General features: G+C 41.7%; 1 protein-coding gene across 1 annotated transcript in view; it reads right to left on the reverse strand.

Annotated features, from left to right (window-relative positions):
• The window catches only part of RSBN1L (round spermatid basic protein 1 like), a 49609-nt gene that overhangs the window by 6227 nt on the left and 30165 nt on the right, over nt 1–13217 (reverse strand). The window contains exons 4-6 of the mRNA XM_042872364.1: nt 7989–8126; nt 7656–7798; nt 4267–4434 (exon numbers count right to left, since the gene is read on the reverse strand). Of these exons, the coding sequence (XP_042728298.1) occupies nt 4267–4434; nt 7656–7798; nt 7989–8126 (449 nt within the window). The remainder of the gene's footprint in view (nt 1–4266; nt 4435–7655; nt 7799–7988; nt 8127–13217) is intronic.

A 13217-nucleotide genomic window follows, 5' to 3' on the forward strand; every position in this document is an offset into this window, starting at 1 on the left:
CCCAATCTAAAAATAAAATTCAGTTCTTCTACATAAAGCTAAGATTTGCATGTGATTTTGAGGGATTTTTTTCCCCCTCCTCCCCCCAAAAAAGAAACATCTGTTGATGAGATGCCCTTTGCATCTGGCTGCCATGCAGGGTCAGCACAGCGGCCGCATGTCCCTGGGGAGCTGGGTGCCCTCCTCCTCCCAGCTGGGCCACAGGTGGGACCTGCTCCCACAGGCAGAACAGATCCATGCATTTCTGAGCACACCACATAGATTGCTGACCATGTTTTCAAAGCACATGAAGATAATTATTTGTGGTTTTTGCATACATATGGTATTGGTTTTGTCCTAAGAAGCAGGCAGTGATGCAAAGTTTGTTGGGCTTCTCAAACTGAAGAGATGCATTCATTTGATTCAGGTCATGACCTCAACAAAGGAGAAAAAAAAAAAAAAAAGAAAAAAAAACAGTTTAAGCTGTTTACAGAGAGGAAAAAAAAAGCCTGGTTTAACTACAGGGCAATTTTTACGTCACATATTGTACTCCCAATTTTATGAAGATAGAAACACCTCCCTCCGTTTGTTTCTATATCCTCCATTTCTATATCCTCCTGAAGAGGTTTTCAGCACTGAAAGCAAAAAGCTTAGAAGAACCAGCTCTAATCAACAGCATGAAAATACCTGCTGCGTGAATCTACTTTTTATGTCAGATATACAGTTACGTTTTTATCTTTTAAAGACATTTAGTACAGTTTACATCAGGGAAGACACGTATCTGCATTTGGAGCTAATGTCATTTGTAAAGTAAGTAACTCTTAACTCAGACATACATGCAGAGATTAATCAGGGAATATACGGAGAATAAAAAGGATTTCAGCCCAAAGCCAAGTTCTCACAGCAGTGTTCGCTCAGTGCTTTAAGCATTATGTCAGGACACAGGACAGTAAGTGGTTTTTTTAGTCATGACTTTTCTCCCTACCTCTACACACAAGCAACAAAATGATTACCAACTCTGTACTGCAATCATACCACAGAACATGGCATTCTTCCTGTAAACACAGAAAATTGCCAGGGAATTTTTAATTCTGCATTTGCAAACATGATTATTAGCAAAACAACTCGGATATTCTATTTTGTACAATCTGAAGCAAGTGAAATGCTCAGGAAACAGTTCACTTAGATGTCCAAAGAGATTTTCAATCCAAACTATGAGATGCCCTGGCCACTGTGTCAGCTACCACACTACTACTTCTATAGTTAGACCAGGAGCACAAAGGATTGTAAGACTTCCTGCTTAAATCCTTTAAAAATATCCAAGTAGGCCAGACATGTAATTACCACTTCTATCACTTGAGCAGTAACAACAGATTTACAGCCCTAATGATTTGCAGGAGGAAACGATGTTGCTGCCCCACAAAGAAAGAAAAAATTTCAATCTCCTAACAGCACAATCCCTTCATAAAGCTGATACGGATACATTAAGCTTATTTTGTTTCTCCAAGTTGTTGGCAAGCACAGTCACAAACAAAATTCTTCAAGGTAAGATAAGCTGTCCATATAAACATTCAGCTGTAGGTATAGAGGAGTCCCTTCAATACTAACACAGATACATTTCGCCCAAGAACCCAAGAAGTACCAACAAGCCTGCACACCACCCCTACTAGTTTGCTGCACATAAAGCATGATTCTTCTTCAGTACCCTCTGACCACAAAACCCAAGATTAGCATCACAACCACAGCCAGCACTTCCCAAACAATTCAGCAGCTGAGGAAAGCAATTTCTTATCTTTTAAGTGCTTTTCTAGGCATGTTGCCCTACAAGCACCAAGCAGCTATCTTTCCGTGCTCTATTCACTCTTACACTGAATACAAACTAACCACTCAGTTCAGCAAGTCTAAGAATTACTTTATTTTCCCCTCAGGAGAAAGAAAATATTTTAATATATGGTATCTTCTTGTTACAACGTGTGCTTTTATTTCCACTGTGCCCTCCTCACTCCTGGCACAGCTCCAAGTTCTACTTCTGTTGTCAAATACAGTTTTCAAGATTTCCACACATATTGCTTTGTTTAGTATAAAACCCCTCACAGTTTAAGAGCCATGGTAAAGATAATAGCTGAAATTACTTTAATGTGTTGCAGTAATGTCTCATTATACGAAAGAAACTAAACAGGGCTTATAAATACAGCATGGTACCTTCTCAAAACTGTACTGACAGGTAGAAAGGGAAAGAAGTTATCACAGAGGTCAAATGTAGCTTGAAATACATCATTTTTATTCCATCAATTGTGTTATATTTTTCTCTCCTCTACAGAGAATCACGGAATCACCAAGGCTGGAAAAGACCCCAGAGATCATCCAGTCCAACCATCCACCTATCACCAACATTTCCCACCAACCCATGGCCCTCAGTGCCACATCTCAACGTTTCTCCAACACCTCCAGGGACGGTGACTCCACCACCTCCCTGGGCAGTCTGTGCCCCTGCCTCACCACTCTGTCAGAGAAGAGGAATTTCCCAATATCCAATTTGAATCTTCCCTGGTACAACTTGAGGCCATTCCCTCTCGTCCTATCGATAGTTATGTGGGAGAAGCAGCCGAGCTCCACCCCATCACAATCTCCTTTCAGGCAGTTGTAGAGAGTAATAAGGACACCCCTGAGCCTCCTCCATAATGAACAATCCCAGTTCCCTCAGTTGCTCCTGACAAGACCAGTGCTGCAGACCCCTCACAACTTCATTGCCCTCCACCTCCAGGGCCTCAATATCATTCTTGCAGTGAGAGGCAATTTATTACATATATCAATTCCAGTTTTTTTCCCCGCACTAAAAGATACATTTTCAGTCTCTATTGCTGAAGTGAAATGCTCATTCTTTCTTCCTCTCCCTTAGGCTGAAGTCTGTCTGGTAGATCTGGCTATCTCCAGATCACTTCTCAATTTACACATAAATAAGTTTAAAAGGAATTTTAATGGAGGTTGGACAGATTCGCTTTTCCACAAGCTCCAACCTAGAAGAGAAGATGGTGGTTTCATTCTGAAAAGCATAAAAGGTGGGAAAACTTACTTGTAGAATGTAAACGAAAACGTAATGATATCCAGGAGGGGATGATCTTATTATGGAGGGACAGGGTGAGGATAGGAAGTTCCTGGATAAGTTTAAATCACATTAAACTCTTCCCAGTTTCTAGGGACGAGTTTGTTTTCTCACATTTTCCTTGATAAAGCTTTGACAATGCTCTCTCCCCCCTTCCTCAATCACACCTCCCTCAGATTTACGCGGTAGCTCAACTCTTGCTCTACTACCACTCCTCAATCTTAATTCACTCCAGCTTCACACGACCAAAACAAGCTGGGATTTTGAAGCTCCAGCTGTCATGAGCCTGATGAGAAGTAAATCATAAAATCTCAGAGCCAGAAATAAGAACACGTTCACTTCTAAGCAATCTAGTTCTCTCCCAGGGGCAATTATTTCCTATCTCAATTAACTCTTGCACTGTAACATAAATTTGCATTATCTCATCCAAAGGGAATTCTGGGCAGGAAGATAGAAAGAGCAAAAGGTGGTTCTATTTAAGTATACAAAAGGTAACCTCCAAAACTAAGGTCATTCCCCCAAACCAAGGTCAGAAGTTCCTGAAACAAAGATTCTTTGCTCTGGGTGACAAAGCCCACGTGCTTTAGGGGTTTCTTTATTCAGTCAAAATGTAAATAGCTTCTAACAAGATAAATTCATTTCCTGAATGACACGTGGGAATTTCAGACAGACACTCAAGACCATCACACAGACTCCAAGAAGATTCTTCTTATGCAATCTACCATTAGTAAGTCAGAGTTACAGCAGCCATGACTTTAAAGCAAAAACAAAAATTTTGCTCATATCCAGACAACACACAGAATTGCCAAAACGCCTTCACCTGCACCTCTGAAGCAGAAATTCAGCTCAATATGCATGTGTTATTTAAACTAAAACAAAAGTGTGAAGAATTTTTTACATCCAACACTAACTTCATTACAGCAATTCAATCACAGCTACTAAACTGCTGCTGCAGGGCACCTTTCCAGTTTCAGCCACGCTGCAAGCTGTATGCAGTCTTTAAAAGGGCAGACAAGCACAGCTGGTGCAAGGAGAGATAGAAAAAAATCCAGTTATCTACAAAGTATTATTTAAATACCTCCAATGCTAGATTAGCCTATTGAGTGCTCTGTCTTTTGATAATAAATGGAAATTGAGGTAAATATTTTCCAGACGCCCAGCTGAGTAAGTCAGTCAACACATACCACTCTCCACAGTGCACAGCCTTCAACACTCCCACAGCAGCTGTAGTCTGTCGTTCAAAACCTTGTCCTATGTGATCTGCATGGGCTCGTGTCCGGTCTTCAAATAGCATTTCACGTGGTTCACTGGTTCGAGGTAGGTACTGCAAGTTTTTTATTTCATTGGTAGTTCTGTAGAACAAAAACAGTACTGGTGATACAGAAATTTCCCTTAATTGTCTGATTTCTATCCACAGCCAACAGGATGGTGAGACTATACAGTCCAATGAGAAGGACAGTAACCCTTACAGCAAACAAAATACGTAACGAGCTAAGCAAAAAATCAGAATACTGATGCAAACAAAAAAATTTGTCAGGTTCCTAAGTACATTAAAAGGCCTTGATGACTCAGCCTCTCTCATCTACACACCCTGACAAAGCACCCAGGAGTTTCATATTTAAGGTTAAGCCTGGGCTTCAACCTTGCCTGAGCCATGCTATAAGAGCATTCATCTTCTACCAGCTCACAGTGTGTGCAACAGTTTGATAAACACCACAACCATTCTTCAAGCAGTTTTTACCATTTGTGTTTCCACTGAACTGTCAGAAAACATGCATGCATATTTAATTCCACACTACAAAACTAAGAATGAGAAGCAGAAAGATTTCTTCAGAGTTTAGTGAGCATGGAGGACACAACACAGTGGTGAACAGAGACACAAGACCTTTTCCTGTATCCAGCCTATGCCTGTGCTGCGTGCCACAAAACATTTTTTCAAGAGCTACTTAGAATGCCAGGTTGCACATGACATCTAGAGAGCATGTGGTCTACCTTCCCATGCACAACCACAGCAGGTTGCTCAGGGCTGTCACCTGTCAAGTTCTGAGCATCTCTGAAGGCAGAGACTGCACAAGCTCTGAAGAACCTCTTCTAGGGATCAACTGCCCATGCAGTAAAGGGGGTTTGGTTCTGTTGCTATTGTTTTAAATGAAATTTCTTGTAATGTAGCTTGTGCCCATTCCCTCATGTCACCAGGCACTGCTGAAAAAGCGTGATTCTCCTCTTTTTCTCTCTCCTATCAAATGCTTCTGCAACACTGCTGAGCCTTCCCTTCACAAGGCTAAATCCCACCTCTTCCAGTAACCAACTTGCATATCACCAGATCTGCTTCAGTATGCCCAGGTCTGCCTTGGACTGGTGAGCCCAGAGAAGGGCACAACACTCTGGATGTGTTACACCAGTAAGGGAGAAGAATGATCTCCATCAGCATGCTGACAGTACTCTTCATAATCCCGTCCAAACAGCTGCTGACCTGCTTTGTTACAGAGGCACAGTGACAGCTTACAATTTGTCATTCATGAAGACTGGCAAGTATTCATCTATCAGGCTGCTTTTCAGCCAGTCTCCAGCCTGAACTGATGCACACTTCCTCATAGGTGCAAGATCCCAAACTTCTCTCTGCTGACCTCATAAGACCTGGCCTGTCAAGTCCTCTGGCTTAGCAGCACAACCCTCTCGTGCATCAATCACTCCTTCCCAATTCTATACTGTCTGCAGACTTGCTGATGTCCCATCATTAATGGGAATATTGAACAGAGACTACCTTCCAACTAGACTTCAAGCTGCTGATCACAACCCTTTGAGCACAGAAATTAAGCCAATTCTTGATTCATTTCATTCTTCATCTGTCTAGCTTGTCCTTCATTAATTTGAACGTTAGGAAGTTAGGTTAGGCAGACAGGTGTCCAATCTTCCTAAAGCCAAGATAAACAACAACCCTAGCAACACCCTCATCCATTATGCCAATCATTTAGTTGTAGATTAGAATGGATTCACAGAATAAATGGAGTTGGAAGAGACCTGTAAGAATCAAGTCTAAATTCAAACCCTGTGTCTGAGAGCATAGTTCAAATGCTTCCTGATCCCTGGCAATTTGGTACCACGACTCCAGCCCTACAGAATCCATGCCAGGGCCTGACCACCTTCCTGTGAAGAACCTTTTCCTACTCCCCAGTTTGACCCTCTGACACAACACCATGCCACTCCTTAGATTCTCACTGGTATCTCCAAAGAGATCAGCACCTGCCTCTCTACGCCCTGTCATCAGGAAGACCATCAGGTTGATAAGGCACCATTTCCCATTTACCAACTGATGCCAGCTACACCCAATATCTATTATTGTCCCTCATGTTTCAAAGTCACATTCTTCCCAGGGTCAAGGCAAGGTTGACTGGCCTGTAGCTCCCCAGGTCCAGCTCCTTGCTCTTCTGAAACATTAGAGTGCTATCTGCTTTCTTCCAGTTCTCAAGAACATTGGCCAATCGCCACGACCTTTCAAAGACAATCAAGAGCAGCCTTGCAATATGACCAATTCCTGCAGCACTTCTGGGTGCATCTTGCCAGGCCCCAGGTGCTTCTGCATATTTCATCTGTTTAAAAAATTCCTTAATCCAATCCACCTCCACTGAAGGCAAACAGTCCTCATTCCAGCCCTCCAATTGTCTTCTAGACCTGGAAATACTGGAGACTAAACCTACCAGTGAAGAGCAGCACAAAGGGAGCAGTGAGTAACTTGCTCTTCGCTTCTCTATGACCTCTGCCCCATTCAGCAGATTATCTAAATTTTCCCTATCCATTTCTCTTGCTGCACATACACCTTCAGAAGTCCCTCTTGTTGCCCTTCACATTCTTTACACCTTACCAAATTCATCTCCAGATAGACTCAGACTTTACCTGTATCCCCTTCACAGTACATTCCTGAGGCATGTGACCCTGCGTCCATTCCTTGTCTGCTTCCTTTATGTACCTGAATCCTGAAGAAGAGTGCTCCAAAGGCACAGTATAATTTTCAATTTCTGCAGCAGATATTCTCACTCTCAAGCTAGTGCTTATACCCAGTACTACAAGAAAACTTAGAAACAGGATTTAAGGCTGGGCACGTCATCTTTCAGATGAGAGAGAAGCCCCTGTCCTTTGAGGTCTTTAAAAATTCAATCACACTTAAGAAGAGGAATGTCACCACCAGTCTCCAGGCATATATCAATAGCTGTATGCCTATTTACATTTCCCTGCAGTTTTCACCTCGCTATATTGTAAATTCATTGCATGAGGAATATTCAGATGGTAACCTTAAATTCTTCTTAAAACTCTTGAGAGAACCAGCAGTGCCCTTGGCCAGACAGTAAACAATAAAAATATTTTTAAAATAAACAAAAAACACATTATCACCAATCAAAACTACTCTTGTAAGGCAAAGCAACTTAAAATTGTATCTTTTGAGATGAACACTTTCAACAATTTACATTAAAGTAACATATAAGCCAGCAAAATGTTAGAAGTAAAATGAATTAAAATGAATTTTCAAAGAATGAATACTAACCAAACACTTATCAAGCAAAATGCATCAACATACCTCTTCCTTTTGAAAGGTGACTTTGGCATGTCAGCCACAGGGATCATCTGCTCTCCTGGACGTACCCACATAATGGGACCATCATCGCTGTCTTTACGACTCTCTAATTTTAAACTAGAAAGTGTTCCCCATGGCAGCGTACACTAATGGGAAATACAAGGCACAATTTTGAAGTGAATTTATATATATTACTTAAAGCAGTCTTTATCTGTCAGAGTGAGCATGTTTATTAAGCAACTCAATTATCTAAGTGAACATCATAGCACAGTCACTTGATTTTACACTACCAGAGCACCATCCCCCTTCACCCACCCTATTCCCTTCTGTCCTTACTTTTAAGAAGGGTGATTCTTCCAACATATCAAGGAATTCAGGAAAGTAATCCCCCACTTCCTCATCAACTGCTCCAACCAGGCTGATCTGTCTCATTGGGCCAGCTCTATACGTACCATGAGAGTATGTTCTTTTTACCTATAAGTAGAATATGACAGTTAAAGTTACACTGAGGTCGCTGTCACTCCAAGTCCGCATTCAATAAACACTTTTAATGTGTTTACATTTTCTGATTGATAGCAAGTCCTACATAAACCCTCATTATACCTAAGATTATTAAGAATTCAATTACTACAAAGTCAGCAAAGACAGAAGATCCCATTAAAGATGTATAACAATTGTACTTCCTATAATTCAAGCCTGAATGCAAGATTGAGTGAATGTTGTCTTTCAAGAAAATTATATTCTGAAAGCAGTAACTGTGAAAGACTATTCAAGTACAACCTAACCAGTTAAGTAATAACTAAATGTTCTTACCTTGATTACCTGATCTGCATACTTAAGTCTAACCAAATTTTTACTTTTTCTATAAGTTATGCAGCATCCTGAGTTACAGATCATTACATTCTGTGTAGTTCCTCAGCTAACCATCCTCTCCCACACAGCCACTCTGTGAGTCCATTAACTGGACTAACTCCACAGTGAAGTGAAGGCCCACAAAGGGCTGGTACAGGAAAAGAGAGAATGACAACCACTCCTTTATTTTTCGTACGCTAAGACTTCTTCCACTCTCCTCCCACTCTAAAGGCCACAGCATTCACCCCTTGCAAAAAAAAAAACAAAAAACAACTTTTTAAAACTCAAACAGAAACACAGCATGAAGGTTGTTAGGTTGTTCTGTTTTTAAGTAATCTTATCTGCCTTGTTACATGAATAAAACACTTAAGCACAAGACTGATCAGGATCACTTCCCCTTCTGGTTTCCTATTTAACAGGCTAAACAACACAGCAGTATTATCAGATGAAATATGACCAAGATCAAAACAGAGGGAAGAGCAGATGGATTACTGCACAAACAAGTACAGCATTTCTTTTGCACTGCATCTCTACACATTCTGCATCCAAAGCAACAAAGCAAAAAAAGTGCAGCGAAAACAATGAAGCACAGCTTAATTATAGTCCTCACCCAAAACAGACTATTACAATTCCTATTAATTACAGTAGGGCAGAGGATAATTAGCAGCAACTCCAGAAAAGATTAAGCATACAACGCAGAACAATATTGTGTCCTCCTTAGAAGCTACACTGATGTAACAAGATGCCTTTCAGAAACCGAGAGCCAAACCCTCTTCCAATCAACTACGTCACACACACCCAGGCCACAGAGGACTGACAAACAGTACGACTCTACAGAATGTCTGAGTTAATGTGACGGCAAACCATGACAGCTGTATTGAGAAGAGCAGCATTCCCCTATTCCCCAAATCCTTAACTATACATTCCTGCAGCTCTCTTGCACTGACACAGCTGATTTTGTTACAAAACAATAGCAAATTCTCATTTCTGTTGAATCTCCATCAGTCAGTCCTCAGCTGTCTGCACTGACACTAAGTGGCAGGACTCACGGGATGAAGGCACTTGGATAGGTAAGGCATACACGCTTTTCATTCATGGCTTACTGGACAGATCCATTCTGCAGCACCCAAACAACACTTCCTGAAAGTACAGACAACCATAAATGAATCAATCACAGTTTACTGATAAACCTAACATGCAAGTGGATGGGTCTTCCACTGGTATAAGTAGCTTAGCATTCTGCCACTCTAGGTCAGGACACTGAGCTGGCACTTGCATTAACATCCTTGAATTCTATTTATTTTTATCTTAAGAAAGAGATTTAAGAGGTAGGCCATAACAATGAATGCCTGGCCAGAAAGAACACAAATTCTGCCACTGGAGACAGAAGCTGGCAGTAAGCACTGTCTTCTGAAGTAGCTCTAGCTCTTCACTCTCTTCCACATCTTCCTGCAGCAGCACACATGCTCCGTGGTTCAGAGCTGCAAGCAAGCACACAAAGACTTTCAGCTGCTCTTGAGAATCTGCTATCTCATCTCTTTCCCATGACTGGATTAGAACAGAAAAGTTCAAAGACCTTTGAAGACCATTTAGCCAAAGTGCAGGACTATAGCATCCTGAACTCTAGAGTAAGGGCATGGGCTGAGTACTCTGAAGATAACTGGTCTAACTATTAAAGAAGGCATTGAGAACCTCAGCCTTAGTGGTAATGTCCCTTGTTACAGCCGACAAATGATGGAGATTCTCCTTGGTCCTCTTCCTGTTGCTAATGTACTTGTAAAAACATTTTCAATTATCTTTAACAGTGGTAGCCAGATAAGTCTTTGTTGAACTTCTGGAACAGGTTGCCCAAGGAGGTTGTGGATGCCCCATCCCTGGAGGCATTCAAGGCCAGGCTGGACATGGCTCTGGGCAGCCTGGTCTGCTGGTTGGTGACCCTGCACACAGCAGGGGGTTGAAATTATATGAACTTCGAGGTCCTTTTCAACCCAGGCCATTCTATGATTCTATAATTCATTTTATGACTGTTTTTCTAATATCCCTTCTGCATACCCTAGCAACATCTTTGTACTCTTCCTGAGTTGGCTAGCCTTCCTTCCAAATATGGTAAACACTCTTTTTTCCACTAGAGTCTCAGCTCTAAGGACCCTGTTAAGAGCCCTCAGGCTTCTCCACATGACTTCACTTCTGCCAACTACCAGAAATGGGTAATAACCAGAGGGCCATGCCAGACCAGGGAGCTTCCTAGCAATGTCCCTGACCCAGACCCAGACTTTCCCTGTGGGTCTGGTTAGCTTATTTGGAGCTCCGTTCCCTTCAGAGGGAGCCATGTATGACAACCACCCTTCTTTCGTTCCAGGCACTGGCAGTCCTGCTGACAAGTCCCAGACAACTCTCTGGATGGATCTTCTTCAACATCCTCACTGAGCTGTCCTTCACATTGCACAGCCTCAGACCTACTGTGTAAGGGCACCTGGGAAGGCAAGCCAGGCAGGGAGAGGGCTTCCCTGCCACCCCAAGCAGAGACCCGTTTCCACTCCTCCCCATCTCTTAAGTCCCCTGCTCCTGTCCGATGACAAGAGAGTAGGAAATCCACCACTACTTGCAGAGCATCCCCCAGTGCTTTTCTTTCAGGAATAGCAGGAAGCAGCTCCACTCATTATCTCTGTCTCACTCCATCATGCTCCCTAATCCTTCAACCTCCTCCTTTAGCTGTGCCACAGACAGAGATGATCATCCTCGTCCTCACACCGCACACACGGTATGCCTCTTTCTGAACAGAAGTTTCAGGAGACACATCCCAGCATTTTTATCACAGTACAGTTCCACCAGTGTCCTTTTATGACTGCAGTCAATACTATCACTTCACATACTTCATTCACATCACAGCTGAAATCCTCAAACAACAAAGGACAGATAATCCAACTATTTAGAAGCAAGATAACCTAATATTCTGTATTCCACTGACACAAAAACCAGTGCAATAGTTGACAAAGAATTCCAACCTTCACATAAAACAATCTTGCCAAGCCAAAGTAGCTATTACACAACTCTAACTCAAGAAGAGCTTTGACAACATTCAGTCTCAGATTCTCTCCATGTTTCCAATGCATACCTTGACAGTTTTGTTTAGTTTGTTTTTCCCTCAATACAAAATACCCCAATGAGAACAAGCAACATACAACTCATTTGGTATCTGTTGGTAACACTGTTCACAAGCAAACTTTTACAAACTTATACATGCAAAACAAATAACGCAGGCTTCTGATGTCATTCCATGTGAACTGATTCTCTGTTCAACACCATTTAATAAACAAGAACAGTTCTGCTTTGAAGACAGTAAGCTGCCACCATCCATCAAAAAAGTCTCTTGCAGAATCCTACACATTATGAGATAAACACACAATGGTACAATGTGTTTTAACAAGCTAAAAATTCTATTTTGTCATCATCTAAGACGAAAAAATACCTTATTATGGGGAAACTTGTGTAACAGCAAGCATCTACTCATAACCTTTACAGCTTCAACCAAACAAACATTCAGAAAGCTTAAAAGCAAGGTGAATTCTACCTAAAGTGAAAGCTGAAACAACTGATGCGATGCATATAACGTATAATATAAAGAATTCCTCTGACCACTGAATCAAGGCAAACAACACAATATATGAAAACAGACAAATCTTTAGTGATAAGAAAACAAAATAGCATGCAAACACTTCAGATTTTTGTGGAAAAAAAAAAATGTTTTCAGCAAGTCCCCTCAAGTAGGAGAACAGACAAAAAGTATGTTCAAGCAAGCAGGATTTGACAAATCAGAAAGAGTGAACATCAGGAAAATCTCTCCAAAGATAAACCTGCTGAAAGAGGAGGATGGGAAAGAAAAATAAAAGATAAAGATTCCCAGAACTGTCAGAAAGAAAGGATGACCACTGACCTGAGAAGTGACTACATGAACATCAGCGTCATCACCATTGCATTCCTTCCTCTTGCACACTTACTGTTCTTTACACGACCCAAATACCCCACATCTACTCCAATTAACACAGGAATATGAGACTTCCGAAGGTGCAAGGGGTCAAGTTCCATCTCTGAAGCAGTAAATCGCTTGCTGTCACAGAATGGGATTGACTGTGTAGTCCTGCACTTGTCCCTCTGGTACCATGAACTAAAACCAATCATATGGGAGCAGACAAAATTTTCAGCTGGATTAACAAACCAAATTGGCTCACCATGAGCTCTGAGAAACGCCACAGCTTGGCACAAGGACACACAGCTGGAAGCAAGAACAAGCACATCCTCTTTTAGCAGCAAGAGGTACTAGGCAAGCTCTGACAACTTATACAACCACACTTCAAATGGTGCAAAACATACAGTGCTTGTCCCAAATCAGATGGGCTTCAGGATGATCATCCTCACCTCCCCTACAGTAACAAAGCAGGTAGCCAACGCAGAAAGCAAGCTGCAGCAATTCAGTGAGAAGTCAAAACACATTCTTCAAGGTGTAAGATAAACACACAACCTTATACAAACAGGTGGTGAGAGAAGCAGGACAAAAACACTTATCCTAGAAGCACCTGGGGGCAGGGGGGAAATAAGCTAAGTGTTTCAGCCTAAAAAATAAAATGGCAAAAACTGAAAGTATGGATAAGCCAAAGAACAATGAAGCCAAACAAAAACAAACAAACCTTTCCTTCAATGATAGTATAGGCATTC

Source organism: Lagopus leucura, unplaced genomic scaffold, assembly GCF_019238085.1.
Source record: "Lagopus leucura isolate 7727_CA_CO unplaced genomic scaffold, USGS_WTPT01 Super-Scaffold_100008, whole genome shotgun sequence".
NCBI classification, from domain to species: domain Eukaryota; kingdom Metazoa; phylum Chordata; class Aves; order Galliformes; family Phasianidae; genus Lagopus; species Lagopus leucura.